General features: G+C 38.8%; 1 protein-coding gene across 4 annotated transcripts in view; it reads left to right on the top strand.

The window, feature by feature from the left end:
* Nucleotides 1-25,749, top strand: part of dock4b (dedicator of cytokinesis 4b) — a 189,702-nt gene extending 163,953 nt beyond the window's left edge. For 2 of the 4 annotated variants that reach the window (XM_049473406.1, XM_049473404.1), the window contains 10 exons: nucleotides 1,613-1,696; nucleotides 2,151-2,270; nucleotides 3,247-3,368; nucleotides 6,370-6,490; nucleotides 6,985-7,066; nucleotides 8,836-8,945; nucleotides 12,233-12,305; nucleotides 14,636-14,737; nucleotides 16,480-16,541; nucleotides 22,065-25,749. In XM_049473406.1, the coding sequence (XP_049329363.1) occupies nucleotides 1,613-1,696; nucleotides 2,151-2,270; nucleotides 3,247-3,368; nucleotides 6,370-6,490; nucleotides 6,985-7,066; nucleotides 8,836-8,945; nucleotides 12,233-12,305; nucleotides 14,636-14,737; nucleotides 16,480-16,541; nucleotides 22,065-22,496 (1,308 nt within the window). In that variant the 3' untranslated portion in view covers nucleotides 22,497-25,749. The remainder of the gene's footprint in view (nucleotides 1-1,612; nucleotides 1,697-2,150; nucleotides 2,271-3,246; nucleotides 3,369-6,369; nucleotides 6,491-6,984; nucleotides 7,067-8,835; nucleotides 8,946-12,232; nucleotides 12,306-14,635; nucleotides 14,738-16,479; nucleotides 16,542-22,064) is intronic. The other 2 variants (XM_049473405.1, XM_049473407.1) reach the window with 2 other exon arrangements.
* The last annotated feature ends 648 nt before the right edge of the window (nucleotides 25,750-26,397 follow it).

The raw sequence follows: 26,397 nt of genomic DNA, 5'->3' as shown, positions 1-26,397 counted from the left end.
GGTGTTCTGACTGACATTCATCCAAATGGCGTTGGAGTTGCAGCATATTGGCTGCTCTGTCGGATTTAGGCCAGTGGAGTTGTTCGGTGTGTCTCTTTGAAGCCGGAGGAAGGCGCACCCTCCTGTAGCTTCTCCTCTCTGGCTGGCTCTTTGGAGATACAGGCCCGTCATCTTTGGAAGAGATTGCAGACAAATCCAGGCTCTGTTCCACACCCCGCTCTCTTTCTCCCTCTGAAGATTTGAAAAGCCTGTGTTCCTGAGCTCTGTTCTCAATGGTGTTCCTTTAAAGCGCTGTGTTTTCACTGAGTGTCTGCCTTTTTGCAAATCATTCCCACATTCTGATGGAGTTCAGTCTGATGCCAGAACATCATGGAATAGCATTCGGATGAAGATAATCACAGAGTTAAATCAGACGTTCAAAGCTCATCATTGAATCCTTTAGGAATCACGTTGTAACCTCTTAAAATAAAGTTGCTACAAAGGAGTGGCATAGAGGAACCACTTTTGGTTCTGTACAAAGTAAATGTTGTTAAAGAAACTTTTCAAATATTGAAATATCTCAATTTCTGTTTTCACAATTAACAACTCTAGAAAAAAATAAGAGACCACTTCAGTTTCTGAATCAGTTTATCTGGTTTTGCTATTTATAGGTAAATGGTTGAATAAAAAAAAAAGTTATATAAACTACGGACAACATTTCTCCCAAATTCCAAATAAAAATATTGTAATTTACAGCATTTATTTGCAGAAAAAGAGAAATGGCTGAAATAACAACAAAAAAAGTGTAGAGCTTTCAGACCTCTACAAAATGCAAAAAAAAAACAAGTTCATATTTCATTTATTTCAGAAATCAATATTTGGTGGAATAACTTTGTTTTTTAGACCACACACCTGTACATAAATTAGTTGCTCACTGCTGTGATAATATTTTAAATCACCTTTAAAACCATCACAATATTGCTTATTATATTGTCTTGCTTATGGAGTCGAAATATATCACAAATTATTCAGTAGTAACATATTTTATCAGTTAGACTTTTGCCAATATACAGCCCTAGTGTGAAGAAGAAGAACCTTTTTAAGGTTTCAATTCAAAGTTATTTATATTATATTATGTACAATACAGAAAATGTAAAAAAAAAAAAAAAAAAAAAAAGGTTCCTCTCTGGTATCACTCTGAGGAGAACCCTTTGTAGCACCCTTACTTGTGAGAATGTACTATACTGCCTACAACGTTCCCTGAGGCTAAATGACGTATGCCCTTATACAAGCCTGTGAGAGGTCAGGAGTTGAATATATATTAATATTTATTAGCAGTTCTGGCACCGAGAGGGAATTCCAAAGTCTGGGGTGATTAAAATGTTAATATTTTGGCGAGTTCCAACCTTCAGCTGATGTAACTTTATCTGACGTTCTCTCCTTGTTTAAAAATGTATTTTGTGTTTGGCTGAAAAAGTTGCAGCCTTAAGCTGTCAGCTAGAGAAAGATTATAATTCCTTGTACAATGTTTTTGAAGAGGAGCCGATTGCATGCAGCATCGTGGCTGGATGCTTTGCGGGGTCTAACCGTGTGTGTGTGTGTGTGTGTGTGTGTGTGTGTGTGTGTTCTCCAGGCATTCTTTGTGAAAGACTACATAATGAATCACCCAGAGGACGGAGATAAGATCGGACGCCTGAGAGAGCTGATGTTTGAACAGGTCAGTATTGATACATCTTTTAACACATCAGGAATAGACCAACCCAACAGATCATTCATAATTCATTCAGTTCATAATTTAATATTTCTCTCTCATCATCACTCCTGCTTTTCACTTCATCTAAAGCATATGTGGGCCACACAACACGACCTTATTGGTACTAGAAACGTATGACTCAGAGCTCCTGTTTCTTTCTTCTTTCTGACACCGCTGAGGCTGAGCCTCGCCCCGCCTCCAGACCTCCAGAGCATAAAACGCAGCCAATATGTGTGTTTAATTACTCAGGGATGTGTGTTGCCAACAAGGTTGAACCAAGTTCACTTTAAATGTTAGTTTTGTTCATTATGTGTTTGTTTAATTCTGTTTACATTGCGAGTTGATTGCTCTAATCGCCTGTAAAGCTCTGGAGACCTCTCAGTGTTTTTCCTGCTCATTCTCCGCCGCTGTTTTTCAGGCGCAAATACTGGAGTTCGGTCTGGCCGTCCACGAGAAGTTCGTACCTCAGGACATGCGGCCTCTGCACAAAAAACTGGTGGATCAGTTCCATCTGATGAAGTCCAGCCTGGGCATTCAGGTAAATCTACTAGCTACTGTTTAAGGCTTCTGTAGGTTATTCCATACTATTTGTTCATCAAGTTAACTTCTATTTTTTTTTTAAGTTCTATACAGTGGCTTGCAAAAGTATTCATACCAATTTAATTTTTCACATTTTGTCACCCTATAGCCATACACAAATGTAAGTGTATTTTATTGAGATTTTAAGCACATAATTGTGAAGTGGAACACAAAAATTATACTTTTTTTTTTTTTTTTTTTATCAAATAATGATCTGAAAAGTGTGCCCCTCCCCATATCAATACTAAGTAGAGCCACCTTCCGCTGCAATTACAGCAGCAAGTTTTTTTGGGTACGTCTTTTCCAGCTTTGTGCATCTAAAAACTGAGATTTTTTTTTTTTAGCTTTGGCTGTATATTTAGGGTCATTGTCTTGCTGGAAGGTGAATCTCCTTCCCAATTTTAAGTCTTTTGCAGCCTTCAACAGGTTTTCTTCCATGATTGCTTTGTATATAGCTCCATTCATCTTCCCATGAAATCTGACCAGCTTCCCTGTCCATGCTGATGCTGCCACCACCATGTTTCACAGTGGGGAATTTTCCACCACACATAGCGCTTTGCATTTAGTTCAAGTTTGATCTCATCTGACCATAGCACCTTTTTCCATGATCCCACCGGAGCACCACACTGGAGCTATTACTTGAGTGGTGGTTGTTTTTGAAATATTTCTGTGTCCTTGCTGAACTGAGAGTAATCCACCAAGCAGAAATATACAGGCAATATTGTCCTGTGGGTGGTGTATTGTAGGCGTCTTTCTCTGATGTTCCTACTGGTAGACCAGCAAGACCAACAAACTTAAACAAAAGATCTAAGCCAGTCAACCAGCTTAGTACTAGTACTTTGTAATATTTTTTTTCAGCAGGGTAATTTTCCTTCTGCACAAATTTTAAAGATTGTTTAAATTTATTTATTTATTTATTTTTTTACATTCCACAGGAGTTCCCAGCCTATGTGAGGGCCAGCCCCATCCACTTCCCCAACGGAAGCCCACGCACCGGCCGCAACTCAATGCCCAACATCCTGAGCCCAGAGGGAGGTCGAGTGGTGCCCCGCCGCAGGTGAGAGAGAGAGTGGGACAGGTGTATTCTGTGTGTGCAATCAGACGTCAAATCTATTTAATTGCCAAAGAGAGTTCTATAATGTGATTGACCTATCTGTGCTCTGCCCATCTTTTGCCAAAATACTTTAATTTAGGGTGTTATATTGATTTCAAATATCAAACTTTATAACAACATTTTTTTTTGTGGGCTTGAGATCTTATTTCCACCTTTATTGTCTCTCTCTCTCTTTCTCTCTGTTCTGCTGTCACAGAGTAGCCATGCACTGCTGATATAACTCTAGGAAATATATCGTCTTGTTTTCCGTTTTCAAAAACAGTGGACCAGATGTAGGTTACGAGCACATCTGCTGCAGCTGCTGCGCAAAATGTTCCTTTATTCCACCACAGTGTGCGCTCACAATGCACCTAAATTACTTGTTAATCTGTTTTAGTAAGACTGCAGCAGCTGATCACATAAATAAAATGAGTAGCCCCGGTTTATAATGCACGCTTATGAAGCACAGAGTTTGAAACTGCTAGATCAAAAACCTAGTCCACAGTTTAGTATGCTAACATTAGCAAATTTATGAAAAACAAAACAATAAAAATAAACTAAATACAGTGTAAATACTTAGCAACTACTAATTATACCAACTAGCATCATGTCCCATGACTTTTGCCACCATGTCTTGCACTGCACTGCATTGCACTGACCTACAAAATATGTGGTTCTGATTTACTTGGCACAATCATTACCACCCAGCCTTATGGTGTAAAAAATATGGTACAAAGAATACACACTTATAGACCTTATTGATGGTTTAAAACTTGTGATCCTCAGATCATAATAACAGTCCCTCAGTTTGCTAGACCACTTGGAGCCTATTCCTTCCTATATACATGCAGTCTTTGGACTGAATATATAGGATTTGTAATTTTTATTGGAAATGCTGATCTGATTTGTGTTTAAAAAAGGAGGTCTGATTTGATTTTGAACATGTTTTTGAACAGCTATAGCCAGTTAAGTGTGCAGTACTGCCATGGCGTTTTCTTGGCTTCAGTGAAACCATAGCAACAAAAGTCAGCTCGAGTTCAGAAACACCCAGAGGCGATGAGTGACCAGCAATTTGGGCGACAAAAGGCGAAAGTCACTGCCGGTGTGAAAACAGGGTTAGTCCACTGCGGCCTGAGATTCAGAAACTGTTTCATACCACAGTTCCTCAGTAAAGCTTTTCCTACCAATATATAGTTGAGACACTGCTATTACATTTTCTACTAGAGTTGACAAATGACTGAGGACGTAAATTGACCTGAGTGTCAAACTGGATTTATTATAATTGGATAGCTGAATAATTACATGATGAAGATACACGGAAGTTTGATTACCTGAACCACAAACACTTCTTTTACCTCTTTTAAACATAACACTGGCTGTACCTGTAATGATTAGTGGATGATACAGTATTACTGCCAAAATTGTCATAAACCAGCGTATTAAAGAAAAAAGTTGAAATATCTTCACAAGTTCACTTCTGCATGTTTTGTTTTCTGAAACACAATAACAGGATTGAAAATATGCTTGTTAAACAACATCTGAGCTTTTTTTTTTTTTTTGGACCAACCAGATTCACATACATTGTTTTTCGGTGCACTGGATAATTAAGTTCACTATGAATGAACATCTTTTTTTTTTTTTTTTGTCTTTTTGCTATTTTAATACATAAGGCACACCTATTTTAATACATAAGGTACACTAAGCGACACAAGTAAGGATGCCTACATTGAAGTGAGCAAGGATGTTTCCCTACTAAAGTAAACAAAACTGTAATTATTAAAAAAATCATTTTCTTTCAAAGTCAAACAAGCACTGGATGTTAGTCTACACAGATTTTTCTCATGAAAACCATTTATTTGGGTGAGTAAAGTGCCTCTGTTTAACTACAGTAAGCTTAGATTTCTATTTTTTTTGTCTAAGGGTCAGTTTTTTTTTTTTTGTTTGTTGAAGTTTCTCCAGCACTAAGGCTTGGAGCAATAGCATTAGCATTAGCCGCTAACCGCAGCGCTAGCAGGACATAAGTTTTGCCTGATAACGCTACACTGAGGAACTACACTGAGTGTTTTAGTAACAGAGGGCAATATCATCAAGCGGTTTGTCCCATGTAGCTTGTTTTAACACGGCAGACACACAGTCCAATATACTCACCTCTGAACGGTTGTTAGCGGCTAATGCTAGTGCTAATGCTGCTTAGTGCTGGAGAAACTTTACTAAAAAATTTACCCGTATAACGCTGTTCTTAAGCGTTAAGTGGCTTTACTGCTCCTTTTAATACCCGACTGCATACATAAGGCACACCAGATTATAAGGTGCACTGTTGATTTGTTTTTGTGAAAATTAAATGATTTTAGGAGTGTTTATAGTCTGAAAAATATGATGAATAATAACAATAACAGTAATTATACATAAATTAATAGTATAAAAATGAAGCAAACACAATCCATGGCACCATTGCATTGATTCCTAATGGTTTAAAATAGCATATCTTATCAGCACTGTCTTCAGTTACAGAACCTTCCCGTGTAAAACAGTGGGAGTCAACGGCACCATATTTGTGTCCCTTTGCACTTACTGGGCTGGAAAGCTGTGTGTGTTAACAGCGTCAGCTTTGAGCAATATTCCCAAGCTGTAATCTCCCCCACCTCAAGTGCAAAGATTTTACTGCTCACAGCTTCACTTTAAAGGAAAGCACCATATGGAAACTAAATTCTAACTCTCTCTGTGTGTGTGTGTGTCTGTGTGTTTGTGTATGTGTGTTTGTGTATGTGTGTTTGTGTATGTGTGTGTGTGTGTGTGTCTGTGTGTCTGTGTGTTTGTGTGTGTGTTTGTGTGTGTGTTTGTGTGTGTGTTTGTGTATGTGTTTGTGTGTGTGTTTGTGTATGTGTTTGTGTATGTGTTTGTGTATGTGTTTGTGTATGTGTTTGTGTATGTGTGTGTGTGTGTGTGTGTGTGTGTGTGTACACAGTCCACTCAGCTATCCTGCGGTGAACCGCTACTCCTCCTCCTCGCTGTCATCGCAGGCCTCCAATGAAGTGAGCAACATTACGGGCCAATCAGAAAGCTCAGATGAAGTCTTCAACATGCAGGTGAGTGCTCCATCCCAGCAAGCTCACAACTCACACACACACAAACACACACACACACTCAGGATTAACAAAGCTCTCCGGCTCTAAATCAGCCTGCCACCTCTACCCTTCCGAGCCCTTTCTCCTCATACATCTCTTTATTCTCTCTCTCTTTCTCCTTGCACCCAATCAGTCTCTCTTTCATCTTTCCCCCCTAATCTCACTCTCTCCACTTCTGTTTCTTCTGCTCTTATCTCTCTCTTAATTGCCCTCACCGCGTTTTCATCTTCGTCTCCCGTTCCCTCTCTCTTTCACGCAAACGTTTCTAATCTCTCCGTCTTTTCTCACCTTTTTACTCTCGATGACAGTGAGATTCTCAGGTATGAGTTGTAAAAACCTGGATTGGAATGATAATGCTGTTCTCAGGCTTTTATCTCTCACTCAGATCTCTGAGGATTGTTTGCAGTTCTTTGTGTTTTTTCTTTTTTTTTTATCTCCTTCTCCTTCGTCCACAGCCTAGTCCATCTACCTCGAGCCTCAGCTCCAATCACTCAGCCTCGCCCAATGTCACCAGCTCAGCTCCGTCCAGTGCCAGAGGTGAGGATAACCACACTTTTCTTGATTACAGAACTTTTGAACACCCACACATACACTGACATAGAAAAAATACATGAACCAAGAACTGGGATTGTATCTCATGACTTTTATTACATCCCTTGGAAGCTGAAGAATGAGGCACTCGCTTGTGCGATATGTATGTGGAGGCTGCTTCCTCGAATTGAATGTCTTTTCTTGTCAGATATGACCATCAGTCACGATCATTACCACCCACTGTTCTGTCTACTTTGGGTGGTAATGCCTTCTATGATGTATTTCTGATACACATGTGATACTATGGAAGCAAGGATCAATGTTAAATGCCCACACATCTTCATCAATTTAATTTCTCCTATAGCTGGCACCCGCTATCAGGCCTCGCTCCAACTCTTGTAACTCAACTGAACAGGTTTTTCAGTCTCACTTACAAGATAACACCTCACAGCTTTTACAGATGTAGGTGTTCCCAATCTCATGAGTCTCCCATGACTTTTAGCAGGTCAGTGTGTTTTTATCCGAAAAGAGCCAGTGGTGATGTGTGTGACATTATAATTCATAAAGTCCCTAAGTCATATATATATATACAGCTCTGAAATAAAAAAATAAGAGATCACTTAAAAATGATGAGTTTCTTTGATTTTACCAAATTGAAGACCTCTGGAATATAATCAAGAGGAAGATGGATGATCACAAGCCATCAAACCACCAAGCTGAACTCCTTGTATTTTTGCACAAGGAGTAAAGGCATAAAGTTTTCCAAAAGCAGTGTGTAAGACTGGGTTATTCCACCAAATATTGATTCCTAAACTCTTAAATTTTTTATGAATATGGACTTGTTTTCTTTGCATTATTTGAGGTCTGGAAGCTTAGAATCTTTTTTTTTTTTTTTTAAGATTTATAGGACAATATTTGTGTTTGGACTTTGGGAGAAATGTTGTCCGTAGTTTATAGAATAAAACAACAATGTTCATTTTACTCAAACATATACCTATAAATAGCAAAATCAGAGAAACTGATTCAGAAACTGAAGTGGCCTCTTGTTCTTTTCCAGAGCTGTATGATTAGATAAGAGTGTTCTTATATAATCGGATGGAGCTAATAGGGAAATTAAGTGTAACAAAAATGGATGTGGTCATAATATTCTGACTGGACTGTGTATAGTATGTAGGTTGTGTGAGCTATGAGGTATATATATGTAAGTAGCTCTTTATTTCTGTTCACTCAGCCTCTCGGCATTCAGCATTGTGCTCTCTAGTGAATGCAGACCTTTACAGGAATACACGGAGGCATTTTTGGAAGGCGATATTGTCCTCTTGGCAGGCGGCTCCTGCCTCCCCGGCTTCATTGGGACCTCCATAAAGCGCAGACAGGCTGTAATGTGTTGGGGAGAATTACAGCCAGTGCTGCAGGAGCGCTGCTGCTGCTGCTGCTGATGGCTGTGGTGGTGAGGTGGAGTGGCAGGAAAGAACAGCATGCTCCCCGCTGATGGAGGAAACGGGCCAGGCTGCAGACACGTCTGAGCCGCTCACGCTGTCTGCAAATCCATCTCACCACCAAATAGCTGTCTGTCACCAGCATAGCACAATTCTCACCCCAGTGGGGGAGGTTACCTGGGGGAGGGGAATATTGCTTCTGTGCCAACTGTTTAGCACGACAGGAGAACAACTACGAGAGGATAGAGTGTTTTGCTGTGCTTGTGCGAGTGTGTACACGAGCGTTGTTGCACATTACTGTACTAGTCTATCACCCTGTCTTCAACCTTTTCACAGGTTCACCGCAGTTGTCCGAGAAACACAAACATGGCAGAGAGAACTCCTGCCTCTCCCCCAGAGAGAGACCCTGCAGTGCGATTTTTCCTAACCCGCTTGACCCCACACAGGTAAGTACACTGTATACCCCCCACTGTATACCTTCTCAATCCCACAGTAGTACACACACTAACCCCCCAAAGCCTTATTGACCCCATACAGATAAGTACACTGTATACCCCCAACCTTCTCAATCCCACAGTAGTACACACACTATAAAACCCCCCCAAAGCCTTATTGACCCCATACAGGTAAGTACAGTATATTCCCAACAACCCTCTCAATCCCACGCTGTTAAATACACTATATACCCCCAAGCAACTCCATTTCACAATGGTAAATACACTATATACCCCCAATCTTCTCAATCCCACGCTGTTAAATACACTATATACCCCCCAACCAACTCCATATCACACTGGTAAATACACTATATACCCCCAACCAACTCCATTTCACAATTGTAAATACACTGTATACCCCCAATCTTCTCAATCGCACGCTGTTAAATACACTATATACCCCCAACCAACTTCATTTTACAATTGTAAATACACTGTATACGCCCAATCTTCTCAATCCCACAGTAGTACACACACTAACCCCCCAAAGCCTTATTGACCCCATACAGGTAAGTACAGTATTCCCAACAACCTTCTCAATCCCACGCTGTTAAACACACTATATACCCCCAACCAACTCCATTTCACACTGGTAAATACACTATATACCCCCAACCTTCTCAGTCCCACATTGGTAAATGGGATATATCCCCCAAAACCCTTGACATCATCGCAAATATACACTTTATCCTTATTAGTATTAAAGCATTTACGCACACAATTCATTTGGAATCAGTAACGCATTATTCTTTTTTTTAATGCATATAAAATACAGCAAGTTTGACCCCAACTTCCACTGTAACCGGCCCACTCCCTTCCAATGCACAGATTTTTTTCTGGAGCGGTTTGCTTAAGATGAGAACGTGATCCAACCTAGCTATCGAATATTCTTCTTTTTAACTGAGCTAAACTGCTGATAAGGCACAGTTTAATCTGATGTATTAGCCACATCATACACCGCTATAAACAAAAGCTGTCTCTGCTGCTCCATGCTGTTTACACACTAAGAGTGCAGTATGTGCTGTATGAGTTCACTGCTGGCAGCCATGTATAAAGCCTCTGTATAAATACATATAATACATCTGTGCGCTACATGTCCAATTGAATGCACTGTTTAAAAAAGTGCAGCAGCAAATTTTTCAGCGTTCTGTGTAAAGCAGCTTTAAACTGCACAGATATATAAGCACTGGAATACAGAATCTTCTCGCTATATTTACTTTCTTTTTTCCAGCACTAGACAGCTCTGACCAATCAGAGGAGACAATGTGCTTGAATGTTTTATTAGTGGGCATTTGGGTGCATTTAGGTTTATGTCTGTATGAAACCAAACCAGATGAAGGAAACTCACCAAGTAAATGAACTTTTCAATTGATGCGAACCAGAGAAACGAACTACAGGTGCTCCTTTATACTCAGCAAGTTAAGTTCTAATTCAGAAATACTTAAATTTTTTATTCTAGTGCCCCACATTGACTCTCCTCAAACATACAAGTATATACTAGCATTTTTATTGACACCCCTAATATAATATAATATAAATATAGTTGCATTTGACATGTATTCACTCAGACAAACACACAGTTAATCACAGAATATTGCTGTGATTAATCAGATTTATTTTTTAATCAGTTGACACAACTAGTAAATGCACAATATTGCTCAGGTAAATAAACTGCATTCTCCCAAACATTCTCATTCTTTCACTGATAAATACACTATATACCCCCAACACAAGCAATATCACACTGTTAAATACACTGTATATCCCCAATCTCATCAACCCACACAGGTAAATATCCCCCAACCCCCTTAATCTCACACTGGAAAATGTTATACATACCCCAACATTCTTAATACCAACCCAGATTTACACATTAAGCCCCCCAACTGGTACATACACTAAATACTAATTAAACTTCTCAATCCCACAATGTTTAAAAACATAATATAACTCAAGCCCCTCAATCGTACACTGATATATAAATACACTACCAGTCTTCAGACCCCAACTCATCTACCACTTAAGACCCTCAAACCCATTCAGTTAAATACTCACTCACAATATACCCCCAAACCTTCTCTATCAAACACGGGTATATACACTATAACCAACCTTAACAGTCCCACACTGCTACATACAATATATGCACCAACTTTATTAATCTAAAGACAGTAAATAGAGTATATACTCCCAATCTGTCAGTACGAAACTGATTTATAAACTCTATATTCCTAACCAACACTTTTACCATGTACCCCACAGTTTCTCAACCCTCCTCTCTGGTAAATATACTGTATACCCCAATGTTTTATTAAATACGCTATGTAGTTTAACATTTCCTAGCTCCACACAGGTAAATACACTGTTTTGACTTCCAGGTGTGGGATTAAGAACGTTCTACCTCCAATGTACCCTAGTCTTTAATGACCTTACACTCGCATATACAGCTCTGGAAAAGAAATGAAGAGACGTCAGATTCTGAATCAGTTTCTCTGATTTTGCTATTTATAGGTTTATGTTTGAGTAAAATGAACATTGTTTTATTCTATAAACTACAAACATTTCTCCCAAATTCCAAATAAAAATATTGTCATTTAGAGCATTTATTTGCAGGAAATGAGAAATGGAATAAAATGAAATAAAATAAAAAGATGCAGAGCTTTCAGACCTCAAATAAAGCAAAGAAATCAAATTCATATTCATAAAGATTTAAGAGTTCAGAAATCAATATTTGGTGGAATAATTCTTGGCATGTTCTCCTCCACCGGTCTTACACACTGCTTTTGGATAACTTTATGCTACTCACTCCTGGTGCAAAAATGTAAGCAGTTAAGCTTGGTTTGATGGCTTGTGATCATCCATCTTCCTCTTAATTATATTCCAGAGGTTTTGAATTTGGTCAAATCAAAGAAACTCGTCATTTTTAAGTGGTCTTTTTATATTTATTTTTTCAGAGCTGTATATAAAAACTCTATATAGAAAAGCCCAACCTTGTAAATACGATAATACTATATATTCTACTGTCAACACTGTACAGGTAAATACAGTCTTTATACTCTTAAATTCTTAACCTCACACTGGTAAATACACTGTATATACTATAAACCCTAACCCTCTTATTCCTGGATAGAAAATATGCTGTACATCAGTGACACTCTTTTATGAGCAAAGCTGAGATAAAATGTGATGTTTTATAATAGAGCCTCTATAAGCTTTATTATGTGTCTTTTCTACAGAGAACGATTCCACATCCTGCAGGAGACTCCTCTCTGCCTCGCAGTGACCCCAACATCTCCAATCCAGACAAAGGTGAGCTGAATTTATCAGTGCACACACACACACACACACACACACTCCTGCATGCTCTGAGTCACAGTGTTGTTGAAAGGTTTGTTTTTTGAGACATGTTGATGGTTGCCTAGCTGGATGTGATGTGAGATGACAGCTGAGCTCTCTCCCTGTCTTGTGGCAGCTGCAGTGTATGACCGACCCACACCAATGCTACTCTCATCTCTATTCAGAATGAGGGGAAGGGAGGGGGGGGTATATTTCAGTCACCCTGCTCTCATCCATTTATCTATTCTCTCATTGAAATATGCATTTATTGCCTTGGAGGTACAAAGGCAGGTTTCGATTCCCACGGGTGATGGGTTTTCTCCAGCGTTAGTTTTTTTTATTGAAGGCAAGATTTAAGTCAAATATTTATTTATGATATTCATGCTGTACACATCTGCATTTTTAAGGTGCCGCCCAGAGTGCAGCTCCGTTTCTGAGTATTCCGAGGAGATCCAGGAATCCTAGTCTAGTCCCCTCTTTTAATTAAAAAAGACGGGAAGTTTTGATTGCTTTTTGTTGAGCTGATGGTGGAAGTTAGAAGTCTGGAACAAACTAAAGTAGAAACTGAATTAAAAATGAGACACATTTGTTAATGTGGCACTAAAGTGGGTTTCTGTAAGAATTGCACGTACCTTGAGGCAACGCAAAAAAAAAAAACACTCAGCATCATCATCATCATCATCAAAAAAAAGTACAGCTCTTGAAAAAATTAAGAGACCACTTAATGATCAAGTTTTCCTTGATTTTACCAAATTGAAAGCCTCTGGACTATAATCAAGAGGAGGATAGATGATCACTGCTTGGATTTTTGCACCAGGAGTGGCGTAAAGTTATCCAAAAGCAGTGTGTAAGACTGGTGGAGGAGAACATGATGCCAAGATGAAAACAACATGAAAACTGTGATTAAAAACCCGAACTCTTAAAACTTTATAAATATGAACTTGTTTTCTTTGCATTATTTGAAGTCTCAAAGCTCTGCATATTTTTGTTATTTCAGACATTTCTCATTTTCTGCAAATAAATGCTCTAAATGATAATATTTTTTATTTGGAATTTGGGAGAAATGTTGTCCGTGGTTTATAAAATAATACAACAATGTTAATTTTACTCAAACATAAACCTATAAATAGCAAAATCAGAGAAATTTAGAAAATTTGATTTTTTTTTTCAGAGCTGTAGTCGCAAAAAATAGATTGCAATATAAATAGTTGCAAAAGTATCAGATTAAAAATAAAGGTTACCAAGAACAATACATCTTCGGATATGGACAACTTTTAGCGATATTTAATGAGCTACACATATAGAAGTAGCATGTATAACACAACATGCCAGATGTCTCTGCATTGTGGGGTTGTAGAGGTTCCTCATGATGTCCTGTAAAAATCCCTTCCATGCAGGCTGAATATTCTAACAAAGTTCCTGCAGAATTTCCTGTTGGGGTGTTTGTATGGCTGTTAATAGTGCATCCCTATAGAATCCCACACATTTTCAATTGGTAATAACTTGCCTTGGCAAGTTCTTGTGGTGGGTGTGCATTGTCCTGCTGAAAATTGTGCAGGGGAGTGTGTGTATCCTTATTGAAGTTTGGGTCCACTATTTGTAGAATCTTATTGATGTTACATTAGGTTGTCAAGGTGCCTGTAATTAAAACCAATGGTGATCTGGCATCACATGAAATTGCCACCCACATTATGACATCAGGACTTTTGGACATGTGAGGTCCAGAAGTTGCCTCTCCAATAGGAGTGTGCCATATTGTCAACATATTGCCAACATATTATATCCTGAAATATTGTGCCATATCACCAGCCTCAAATTATAATATGAATAATATCAGGGTACTACTTTTTGCTGATTTTTAGCAAAAGAAAAATTCACACTGTTCTCATTTCCCATTATATATCTCATACTAGAGACAGATTATATCTGTCCAGTATCATTTATTTTACTTTAATCCTGGATATATGGAGATACATGGAGTGCATTATTAATATCATGGCATTCTGTATCATTGACTACAAATTGATAAAATTCTTTTTTTTTTTTTATATATATATATATATCTCTGTTAGGGGTGTACCATATCATATTGTATGCAATAATAAGATGAACTTTTTGTTTTGTTGCAGTAGTGTATTCTTAATTTTTTTTTTTTTTCAGTGTTTTTTCATATTACCAAAAGTATTGTAATCGCAAAAAAAACATGAATAATACACTGTACTGTACTCTGTTTGTATTGATTTTGTATTGTTTTGGCACTGAGCTCGGTGAACTGACCAAAGCTGCAATGTTTTGTGTGAAAGTAGTCAGGCTTGCCCCGAGCAGCTGGAGTCTTGACATCCCGCTCTCTGACTCTGTCGGAAAGCAGGTGTGCCCCCCTGTCCCTCCTAGGCCACCGTACTCAGGTAAAAAGAAAAAAAAGCTACTATAACTGATCCTGTCCACTGGCACTAATATTTTCTGGCACTTTTTTAACTCACAAATCATCTTTCTGCTCTCAGGTTTGGCTCTGTTCTCCTTTTTCCTCTTTTTTTGTTAAGGAATGTTCAAGAGTTTTTTTTGTTCTATGTTTTCCTGTGCTTAGAAATTCATTTATTTGAACTCTTTTAGTGGATGTTGGAGTAAAACAATTCATTCCCAAAAAATATTTAAGCATTTCTATTGGTCCATTCATCATGAAAGTTTGATACAATGTAAAGAACTAGGAGATTCATATTTGCTTATTTAAAAAAGCCCAAACTGAAGATTCAATGACTGTATAATATTTACAGTAGAAGCTATTGGACAGTTGCTGAATTCTGTGATTAAAAACAGAACCTTGTTGGACAAGAACCAGCATTGAGCCCTATAGGATATGCCTGTCTGTGTATATGTGTGTTTAATGGACAATTCTAGCCAGTCACTATCATTACCACCTACAGTGCTGTCCACTGTGTGTGGTAATTTCTATTATGATCTATTCCCATCCCTCCATCTGGCACTCACTATCCTTCCCCTGAGGTGAATTAACATGGTTCATTTACATACTGCTGTCCCATTCGTTTTGGCATGTGAGTTTAAAGCACATGTTCAAATCTACAGCATTTGCATTGTAATAATACAGGCATTAAGATGAGGTAGACATGAGAAAAGCAAACAAAAAAACTTTGAAAAAACTTGTGGAATCTCCACACACACCACTTCACTAGATATGTATATCCTCTGAAAAAAAGAATTGTGCAGATTTACAGCTTAATTTACTAATACCTTTGACAGGAAAAGTGTCCAGTAGCTTCTGTTCTCAGTCTGTTACGAGTTTAAAGTGGATTTTCTGCTCTTTTTTTTATTGAAGTTCAGGAAAAAAGTGCTGAAAAACTCTAGAGCATTCCTTGAACTTGTGTTTTTTTTTTTTTTTTTTGCTGGTTAGTATTCATCCTGAAAACTGTGTCTTTCCAAGGTTATCATGGATTCATCTTCTCTCCAGACTCTTTCAGACTTTTTTCTCTTTCTAGATCTTTGACTGGATCAATCAGTTGGAATCCGAAAGTAAACTCGGCTTGCATGTAGTTGGACGGGTTGACGCACATCTGCCTTAAGGGGATTCTCTCTCGCCTGCTCTCTCTCTCTCTCTCTCTCTCTCTCTCTCTCTCTCATGTTATAATCCTGGTTATATTGCTCGAAGAGATGAGCCTTCTCATAGCGATCCTTTCTCTAATCTGCATGACACCTCTGGGCTTCATTAAATCCTCTGATGGCAGGCTAAAGCCGGACTCTCCTCCCTTCCAGCTGTTTTCCGACCTGCCTCCTTTGCCTCCTCTACCTTTATTTCACCGCACCGCTTTTCCTCTATCCTCCTCTTTCCTATCCTCACCGTTTTTTAACCAGTTCTGACATGGCAGACATTTTTAGAGTCTATCCTTCCTCCTGTTCATTGTGGTTGACACTGGTGGACTCTAATGGAAGCCGTTGTCCTGAAAAAGAACAGCTGGCAGACGAGTAAGCCGCTTAACGGGAGCCTCCAGCGTGTAGCAATATGTTTCCCCGCTTCAAAGACGGCCGCGGCCGCCCGGCCTTGTGGCTGCCAGCTGAATTTAAGTGTCTCCAATCCTCGTGTCAAATAGTGACGAGTGTCCCAGACTCACTGACCATTATCTGTCTCTTTGAACAGGCTCTCCCGCTAAGAACATAAGATCACAGTCTCCGGGGCCGGCGTCACGCTCTCCACAAAAGGTAGGAGCCCTTTCCTGGAAAGATTTTAGCTTTCATGCTATTTTAGGTCTGGGTTGGGTAAGGACAGGTTGTGTAACACTGGGTTAAGGTGGACTAGAGAGGTAAGGCTGGTTAATATGATTAAAAACGTGTACTTGCACTATTCACAGTATTTCACAAACTGAAGAAACTACACTAGTTTGTTCTTTAAAATACTGAAAGAAAGTCCTCCTTTATTTACAATGCTTCTATGCAATAGTATGTAAAAGACTCTCCAAAAGCCACACCATTTTCACACAAACAACCCATGCATTCTCTAACATTGCACATATTATTATTATTTTTTAAAATCTTGAGTAAAATATTTTGATTTTTTTATAATTCTTCTTTTGGATAATAAAGGTCACAGTCCTAAGAAACTGCATTTTGACAGTTGCAGTTCAACTCTCGAACAGAACAATTTAAATAAGCCAGCACTGTGTGTATTTTGCCTACATTTAAAGAGATTTATATACAAAATAATATAAAAATACTTTTTTTTTTTTTAAACTGGCGAATTTTGGCATATTGTGCCTTCTCTCTTACTTAACAAATACTAATGGGCAGCTCTTCACATCAAATCAAAACAACAGGTTTATTTTAAACTACAAACCACAGTCCAAACCAAAGGCACAGAGTTTGGTCCTACAAAAAGAGGTTGTTTCTGGATATACTAAACCATGGTCAGGTTCTTCTTCAGTGTGAATGCTTTTTTTTTATTGTTCAGATTTTCGCACCAATTACATGAAGGCATTACATGAGGCAATCTAAACAAACCAGAGGAAAAAAGAATGGGGTGAAATCTGACCTTACTTAGCTTAAATTGGAAATGTATTTATCAACTGTAACAGTACATTAACCATTATTTATTAAATAAAAAAAAATAAAATAAAAAAAACAATCTGAGGTGAAAGGTAATCAGATTCAGAGAGCCTGAATTAGTCACAACCCCTGGCAACGCATCTTGTCGAACTCATAGCCAACATTGTACAAACCAATTAATATGAAGTATAAAGAGACTCCGCCCACATAGCTGATGATAACAGCATGTAGTAAAAGTCCGCTCACTAAACTGTAGGGTGAAACTAAAACTTCCTGGATTAAATATACAGAATACAATGCAACAAAGACATAAACCATGGTGCAGACTATGGTCTGGACTTTCCGGTGTGAAACACACCTAGAAATAAAGCGTAAAGTAACTAAAAATGCTGTGAAATTAAATAAAATAGAGTGTTAAAAACAAATGAAACTACACCCTTAAACAAACTAAATCTTTACTACATTCAGATTCTGCAGTTAAACAGTCTAAATCTAGGTGTGCTTGTGCCCCCAGCACGCCATCACATCCCGCGTGTCTGGTTTGTTTTGTCACTAAAATTGTGTCAGAAGATACAGAACTTACGCAATCACGCTCGTTCAACTTTCCTTTTGATGATTTTTATGCCTGCTCTGTTTGGAAGTGCCTGATGGAGGTCTCAGAACTGGGTCATGGCGCATTTAAATTGGCCTGGATGTGTTTGGTGTGCATGTGCAAGAGCAGATGACACTGATCCTGCTGGCACTTGCGTGCATGTGGAGCTGGTGCGCTTCAGACCACTTCATCCTGCCGTGCTTTTCACATTTATTTACCCTGCAAGGCTTCGCTCATCCAAATAAACAAACCTGCGTTAGTATTTTAAACAGCCCATCAGAACGTACCAAACGTGATCTGAGATGTTTGTATAGACGAGAAGCACTGTGCTGGCAGACAGCCTCATTTATTTACAGCAGATACGCTGTTTTCTGCTCTCTGTCTCACTCCTAGGTATGGAAAAAGGGGATGGAGCTGACTATTAAATACATTTTCCTGTGCGAGCAGGAGATCGTTAGCAGGGTGTATAAGGGCGTGTATTTTTATTCAGAGATGTGTGTAGACGTACCGCAATCCGTTAGAATCTGCTTCACTGACTAATCACAGTTTTGTGCTCCTCTTGTTTTAACTGCTCTGATTGGGAAACAGTAATTATCCACTGTTCTGCTTTTCCGCGTTGTTATTTAGCCGTGGATATCGATTTCAGACCAGGATTTTTGCTAATCATCTACCGAAAAACATTGAGAGAAACTCCCTGGAGAAGTGTCCAGTAAATGAAAGAACAGGTTAATGAATAAGGTCTGCATACCAGGAGGAGCTCTGCAATATGATCAATATAAACCTTGCAAAAGGCTCATTTAGACTCTCTTTATGTACGAAAATAAAAAAAAAATAGAGGCTGTTTTAAATTAGGGCTGCAACGATTAGTCGCTATAATCAACAATGTCTATTATAAAATATTGTAGACTCCAAATGTTCATTGTCAACTAATCGTTAATTTGTAGGACTACACAAAGTACTGGGGACACTCACACAGTTACACTTACACCCAACTTGGTCTGTTTCCCAAAAGTGCCCAAACACAACAAATTACACATTTCCTCAGTGAATATCATCACTTCCCACATTTAAAGGGCAATGTTCTGGATATTTGAAGGGCATTTAAATCCCTTGTTCATGTTTGTGACTTGCTCTACTGTTAGGAGCACATATATAATATTAAACATTAAGGCTTTAAATCAAGACTTTGATAACTGTTGGGTTTACTTTGTCCCACAAGTTTACACTATATGTGAAAAAAATCAGATTTCATTAACGAAAAAAGAAAAAAAAAAAACAGCTGAAGAATGTAAACTATAGACCTTAAAAATACATACACCATCAACTTTAACACAGCTTCCTTTACAAAATAAATATTTAAAATCATTCCATAAACACTATAACTGGACCTAAAATACTTCAAATGTAGGTATTAAAAAAAATCTTGAAAACTCTACTGCACAAGTAAGACACAAGTTTAATATCAATTTACAGTATATTATTATTAATATTGAAGCTATTAGATGCATTAGAGTATTTAAGCAGCTGTTTATCAGTTTATCACAATTCCCTTGATTCAGTTCAGTGGGCATTAAAACTATCCTTCAAGCTACAGTATTAATAGATTTAAATGGGCTATAGTTACTCATATTGCAAGGAGCAGCAGCAGAAGCTCCCAGAGATCTGTTCTCATGGGAGCTGCCATGACTTCAGTGTGTTAGCTTGTTATGCTAACTGGTTAGCATTAGCTAGCGAGCTCTGCTAGTGTGCTTCTTTGGCGGCGCTGTTCTACACAGTGTTCTGCAGCGCCAACCATTTCTACCTGTGCAACAAACTACAGAAGCCTGGGTCTCAACACAAAACTCCTATTTTTTGTGAACTCCAAATGTGTAGTGTTTTTTTTGTTTGTTTGTTTGTTTAACAAAATCTAATAAAGGCTGGCAAAAATCATCTGCACTCTCCCCCCATCACTCTGGTTGTGATGTCAGTCAGCACAGGCATCTGTTAGCTGATGGATCAGAGCTGGGGTTCTGGAACTTTCCTCCACGTGTGCTGGTAGACTAGTGATGCTGCATCAGAGGAGTAGCTTTTTTCACATGTTCCAGAGATAGCATGTGCTAGTCTTCACTCTCCTATTGTTTTGGGGGGTGGGATGGGGCTTTGCTAGTGATAGGAGGAGTCCAAATGAATAGGTTGGGTAATTGGACGTGTATAAAACATGTATTCAAGACAGTTTGATGAACAGAGGAGCTGTCAGAAGGTGTATTCTGATGTATTGTGAGTTAGTGTGTGCTGAAACCCCCCCGTGTTAGAATCGCTCGGCCGGTCGGCAAAGTGCAAGTTCACCCAGTTTGACGGGCAGCTATCTGCCTCGCTCCAGGCAGAGCAACAGTCTGCCATTCAAGCAAGCACACACACACCCACACAAACCCACCCGTACACAGACACATACAAAAGCACAGTCCTCACTGTAATGTTGATTGGCAGGTCACGCAGAGCTGTCAGTTGAAGTCTCGTGGACCATGAAAGGACAAAAGCTTTTAGTGTATATGAGCGCAGTGAAAAATCTCCCAGCAGCACTTAAGAAATGGGCCGGGTACTATTTCTTTTAAATCAGGCGTTTTATAGAGTGCGCATAATTTTTGTGCACACCCCCTAAGAGTGGGTGGGTGTGAAAACATCCATATTTAAACTTGTTAAATTAATTTGCAAAGTCCTGCTCTGGCATCCGTCCAACTGTGCTAGAAAAATTAGCACCATTCATTTCCTCAGAAGTGTCGCCTAATTATGCTGAATGTTCTGCGCTGCTGTGAGGTATGGAGGGCTGGGGAGTAAAATAATATTGCAACTGTAATCCAGTGATCAGCTGACAAGAGCAAATGGTGTGTCATATTTCATCTTGTGCGTGTGCAGTATTGGTCATTGGATTGTGTGCCCAGCCCTCCATCAGGAGATCTCCCAGCATGCAGGATTTCTATAAAACCATTGTGGTGGACGACTTTTATATTAATGAACTCTGTGAAAGTCTCATCAGCTGTGTTAGGCTTCATTAACATTACCAGGCGGAGGTGAATGAAATCAGTTTTTTATGGCTGTGTGGACATGCCAAATCTAATCTAAGTACAAAAACTGGCTAGTGTGCTTGTGCAGATCAAATGTACTACATCTAATTGGGATCTGATGTGTATGATCTGAGTATTACTATATATTTCTTACAAGTACTCACTGTTGTATTCCAAATTTGTCAAGCGAAAATAAACATTTTTCACTTAAAAAAATAACTTTTGCTGTTTTGAATCTGGCTATTTACGCTATTCCATAGACACAAACAACAAAAGCTGTGATGACATAGAAGGTATTTTTACATCTATGACATAAGCCCTATCTGGACAGGATTAGTTTCTCAGGGTCTGTGAAAAATATTTCAAACTTCTACTCAGTGATAAAACTCTTGCATCCGGACTGCAATTGAAAAAACAGAAGGACCAGTGAGTTTTTTTTGTTTGTTTGTTTTTTGTTTTTTTTAGGCTTTCTCTGTCACATGACATCACGTACAGTAGCTCCTCCATTTCCACTCGCTGTTGTTTTTACATGGATCTCTGTGGAAACACATGCTCAAATTGTAATTACGGTGCGTGGCAGTGGACAAATAGCTATTTTATTAAACGCAAACGTGACGAAACTCAGAGATGTGGATCCGGATGGGACTAAAAATACAGAGGACGTCTGAGAAAAACCTGCACATGGTCTTTCCAGACGGTAATAAAATCACAGAAGACCCCCTCATAAAAAAGAGAAAATTACCCCAGGACCCCCTGAGAAACTAATCCCATCCAGATAGGGCTATAGTTTTGAGCTGTGACCTAAACAAATGTGACATTATAGCTGGTTACCAGAAAGATATACAGTATAAAGCAGAAAAGCCTGATTAGCTGCTTTTTATCATGCCTGTGTTATTTCACTAAACCCCACCTCCACACGCTTGTTATTGACCACAGGGAATAATGTACAATAAAACATTGGATTAACATTAATAATACAGCTTTATAAAAGGTATAAACAGGGTGGAAGTTCAGTATCTTACTCTTCTCTATGTGTTCATTTCTTTACAGACGTGTGCCCCTCCATTCACCCCCTCACCCACGGAGTGCCAGTCTGCGGGGCTCGTTGCCAACTCCCCGGTCCTGTCGGGCAGCTACAGCAGCGGCATCTCCTCCCTCAGCCGCTGCAGTGTCTCCGAGGCATCCGGCACTGAGGCCCCGGCCTCCGACCACGCCCTCCCCACCTCGGCCTCCAGCGGCTCGGACGAGCTCTTCCGCAGAGAGAACAAAACCCCGCCCCCTTACAGCGTATACGAGCGCAACAACCCTCGACGGCCCGTCCCCCTCCCCCACAGCCTGTCCATCCCTCCTCCCAGCACCGATGCCCCGCCCATACCTCCAAAACCGCACCAGCTCCGCAGCGGCAAGCCGGACGTGGACCCGCGGCGCCTTGAACAGGTGCCGAGACCAAGGCCACTTCCCAGAAAAGTCTCTCAGCTCTAGCCGGACTGCTGGGATCGAAACCGCACCCCTATACCACTTGCACTTTCGCTCCCTCTCTCGCCGGGTCACTAGCCCAACCGTCAGCCAAACGTCAGACTGTGGGGTAGTAGAGGAGGGTCTTGCAGGGGCACGACTGACGTCCTGCAACGTCCTGCACTTTTTTTTTTCTTTCTTTTTTTTTATTTTTAAGGTCTTAGGACATAAGAACACAAGCTTCACACGTCAGAAAAAACAACCACCGGGGCATTGTCTTAGTATTTGGTAGACGTATTATTTCCATGAAGTGTAAATATTAATATGACAATTGAAGTTTTATGCCTTACGTATTGAAAACAGAGTCTTTTATTGATGGGTAATGCACGTTTTTAAGTACGCTGTACTTTTTTCTAAAATGCCGCAAAAGGTGCTAGCAGCCTGCATTCTATGGCTGCTTGGTTCTTTGCTCACATCCTGTACACACCTGGATGTTATACAACACGCTATTTCACAGACACAATCATGAAGGTGCTGCTCTGAGGTGGCCAGTTTACCACATTTCAATTTTTATCCAGTTTTATTCATCTTGCATCAGTCCATCACAAAACCAGATGCCATCATGCTCCTCTAGGCTTCCTTCTGAAGTTCATCTGAAGATACTAAAGAGGCAATTTGAGAGAAAAATGATTCCCAACTGACATTCGTCTTTTGAATCTACTACCACCCAGCAGTAATGGTCATGCTCATGGTCCCACCCACAGGGAAAAGCTGGTAAAGCTGGATGCTGGCTTGTTCTGTACGGACGTACTTGGAGCTGTTTGTAGTTTACATGCTTTTGGCAGAAAATGCTGATTATGAAAGTGGCCTGGAAAACCTTTCAGAACTGAATCTGTTGGTTCTTCTGCCAAGTTTTGTGCAAAGGTGACGTACAGACTCGAGCCAGGAGAACATGACGGCAGTCACACTGTTTCCCAGATGCTGTTTGTACCCTGCCTTTTGGGGATGGCTTTCCGAAAGGCAATGGAGATGAAGCACAAATGAAGATGTTAGTAGCATCACTGCCTTTGACAAGTATAGTACCCAGGAGTTACACCACATGATGGACACACCACATTATATAATATATACTAGAAGGAAGCTGCAGAAGGTTCAGCCTACAGTCTCTATGATAACTATGTGTTAACCATTCTGAGACTGCTGGAGCTGTTACAGGCATACAGCCTGCCATTCCCATCCAGAATCTTTGTTCTTTCGTTGACCAATCACATCTGCCACAATGTGTGTTGCCATGTGTTACCACATCCCATTCTCATTTTCTATTGTCAGTAACAATGTAGGTAACGGTTCATATGTTGATTTGAAGGGCTCTAAAACAATTTACAGCATACAGTACAGCGTGCTCCAAAGCCTGGACAGCAGTCGAGGTAGCGCAGGTTCTCTGTAGGACTGTCCTATGAAAACTTCATTATAAGAAGCCTAGTTGTTTTATACAGCTCTGAAAAAAAAAATTAAGAGACCACTTCAGTTTCTGAATCAGGTCTGATTTTGCTATTTATAGGTTTATATTTGAAAAAAATGTTTTATTCTGTAAACTACAGACAACATTTCTTCCAAATTATAAAAATAAATATTAGAGCATTTATTTGCAGAAAATGAGAAATGGCTGAAATTAAAAAACACGTTAACATTCATAAAGTTTTAAGAGTTCAGAACTATGAATATTTGGTGGAAAAACCCTGGTTTTTAATCACAGTTGTCATGCATCTTTGCATGTTCTCCTCCACCAGTCTTACACACTGCTTTTGGATAACTTTGTCACTCCTGGTGCCAAAATTTAAGCTGTTTAATTTGGCTTGATGGATTGTGATCATCCATCTTCCTCTTAATTATATTCCAGAGGTTTTTAATTAGGTAAAAACAAAGAAACTCATCATTTTAGGTGGTTTCTTTCTTTCTTCTTTTTTTCCAGAGCTATATATGTTTTTTTTAACAGAAATGGATTAAGACAATGAAACCATAGCCCATGACTATAGATGCCCACATTATGCTGCTTGCCATCAGCAGCCAAAGCCAATGAGAGCTTAAAAAGTACAATTTAGTAGAGATCATGCTCTTTCTTAGTGGGTAGATGGCACTCTCTCTTCACATCCCTCCTAGTGTGATGTTGGTAAATTGTGGAGAAAAATTGGAAAACATTAGAAAAACTATAATTATTAAAACTTGAGATTGCTCTTAAAAAAAAAAAATAGGCTGCATTTCTCAGCTGTGAGAACAGCCTTCCATGACATCATAGTAGTCAAACAACCTCAGCTGCAGCCTAGGCTTTGGGACACAGTTATAGCATAGTCATGACAATATGCCGATGTACTGATCTGTCACGATGTACAACACACTGAATTATACAGCATGCTGACATTGTACAGTTACGTTTGATATAGAAACAAATGCACAGCTAATATTCTGTTCATTTACTGCCTTTATCTCTTTTTTTACTGCCTTCATACATTCGCAGATATAGTTACGCATCAGAAAGTATATTAGCTGGCACAATTCAAGTATAATACAGTCTGTACATTCTCTAGTCTCACAGCCCAACTCTCACAATTAATAACACTGCATGCTCGTTACACACATACATACTCGCTTCACACTGTATTACAGCAGTATATCAGCCATATACTGTGTGTAAATGTTTGTATTATTGATGAAATGAGTGATCAGAGCCTCTAATACCTTCAAATTACACGTTAAATAAATCAAAATCAGAATCATTCTAATAATAACAGATCATCAGGTATTATTGTGTTTTAAACATTAAAAGAGAACAATATTGATCACATCAATCTACATTCTGCATTCTACATTTTTGTTGCATTTCATTTCTGATCACATTATCTTGAGTCATTGTATCTATGGTCATCTTTTGTAAGTTACTTTTTTTTCTCCCCCCAACTAGGACCAGTTGTGAATTTTGGACAGACGTTCACAAGAATCAGTACTTGAGAATATTGTAAATGATATAATAAGGACATTGTTGTAAGTATGCCAAATACGATACCTTGTCTATTGTACATACTGTGTTTTTAACAGAAAGTGTAGCTATAACAAATTTACAGCTTTGAATGTTGGAACAACAAATTATAATTATAAATGTTAAATATTTATGTTTTTTGGGGGGATTTTAGAAAGAATAAGGTCCAGCTGAAATGCATCTAACACATTTACATTCTAATGATTTCCTGTGTAATAAAATTAAAAATGAATTCAGCCAACTTTATTTTTTTCCTGTTTACTTCACGCTTCCTGAGTTTTTCTCAGTTTGTTCCTCTTTTTATAGAAATGTAAACAATGTAAAACATACAGTACCACTCAAAAGTCTGGACACACCTTACATTATATGATTTTTTTATTATTATTTTAAAATGTTAGATATGCATAGTAGATTAATAAAAGCTAAAGTTATCCAAATCTCAAAACACATTTTTTTTAGTAAACAAAACAGAATATGTTTCATATTTTATAGTGCTGGGCACTTTTCACGATTAAATTAATTAATTTGAATTACAGTTTTAATGCGATTTTTTAAAACGATTTTACATACAGACATTTTATCTTTTTAATTTAAAATAACTAAAAAAGCTACTCATTTCTGAAGTGTTTATCCATCTAACCTTGGTTACCAGTGACAGTGACCCGTGCCTACTTTCTAACTATTTCTCGGAGGACTGTGTTGAAAGTGCTGAAACAGTGCTGGATTTTATTCCGGTATGAGCTCTAACACCCGGTGGGATAAAGAATATATTTAGCTAGAAATAAGCTAGTTATTGATAGCCTAGAGCAGATGGAAGTTGAAGGTCTTACAGTCTGTGGAGGAAACCATTTTTTGCTCACAAATCTCATTTTTAGAAATCCACTGAAACAAAAA

This window comes from Astyanax mexicanus, chromosome 2, assembly GCF_023375975.1.
Source record: "Astyanax mexicanus isolate ESR-SI-001 chromosome 2, AstMex3_surface, whole genome shotgun sequence".
NCBI lineage: Eukaryota > Metazoa > Chordata > Actinopteri > Characiformes > Acestrorhamphidae > Astyanax > Astyanax mexicanus.
The sequence above is the reverse complement of the archived record's forward strand: the minus strand, read 5'-3'. Positions and strand labels throughout refer to the sequence as shown.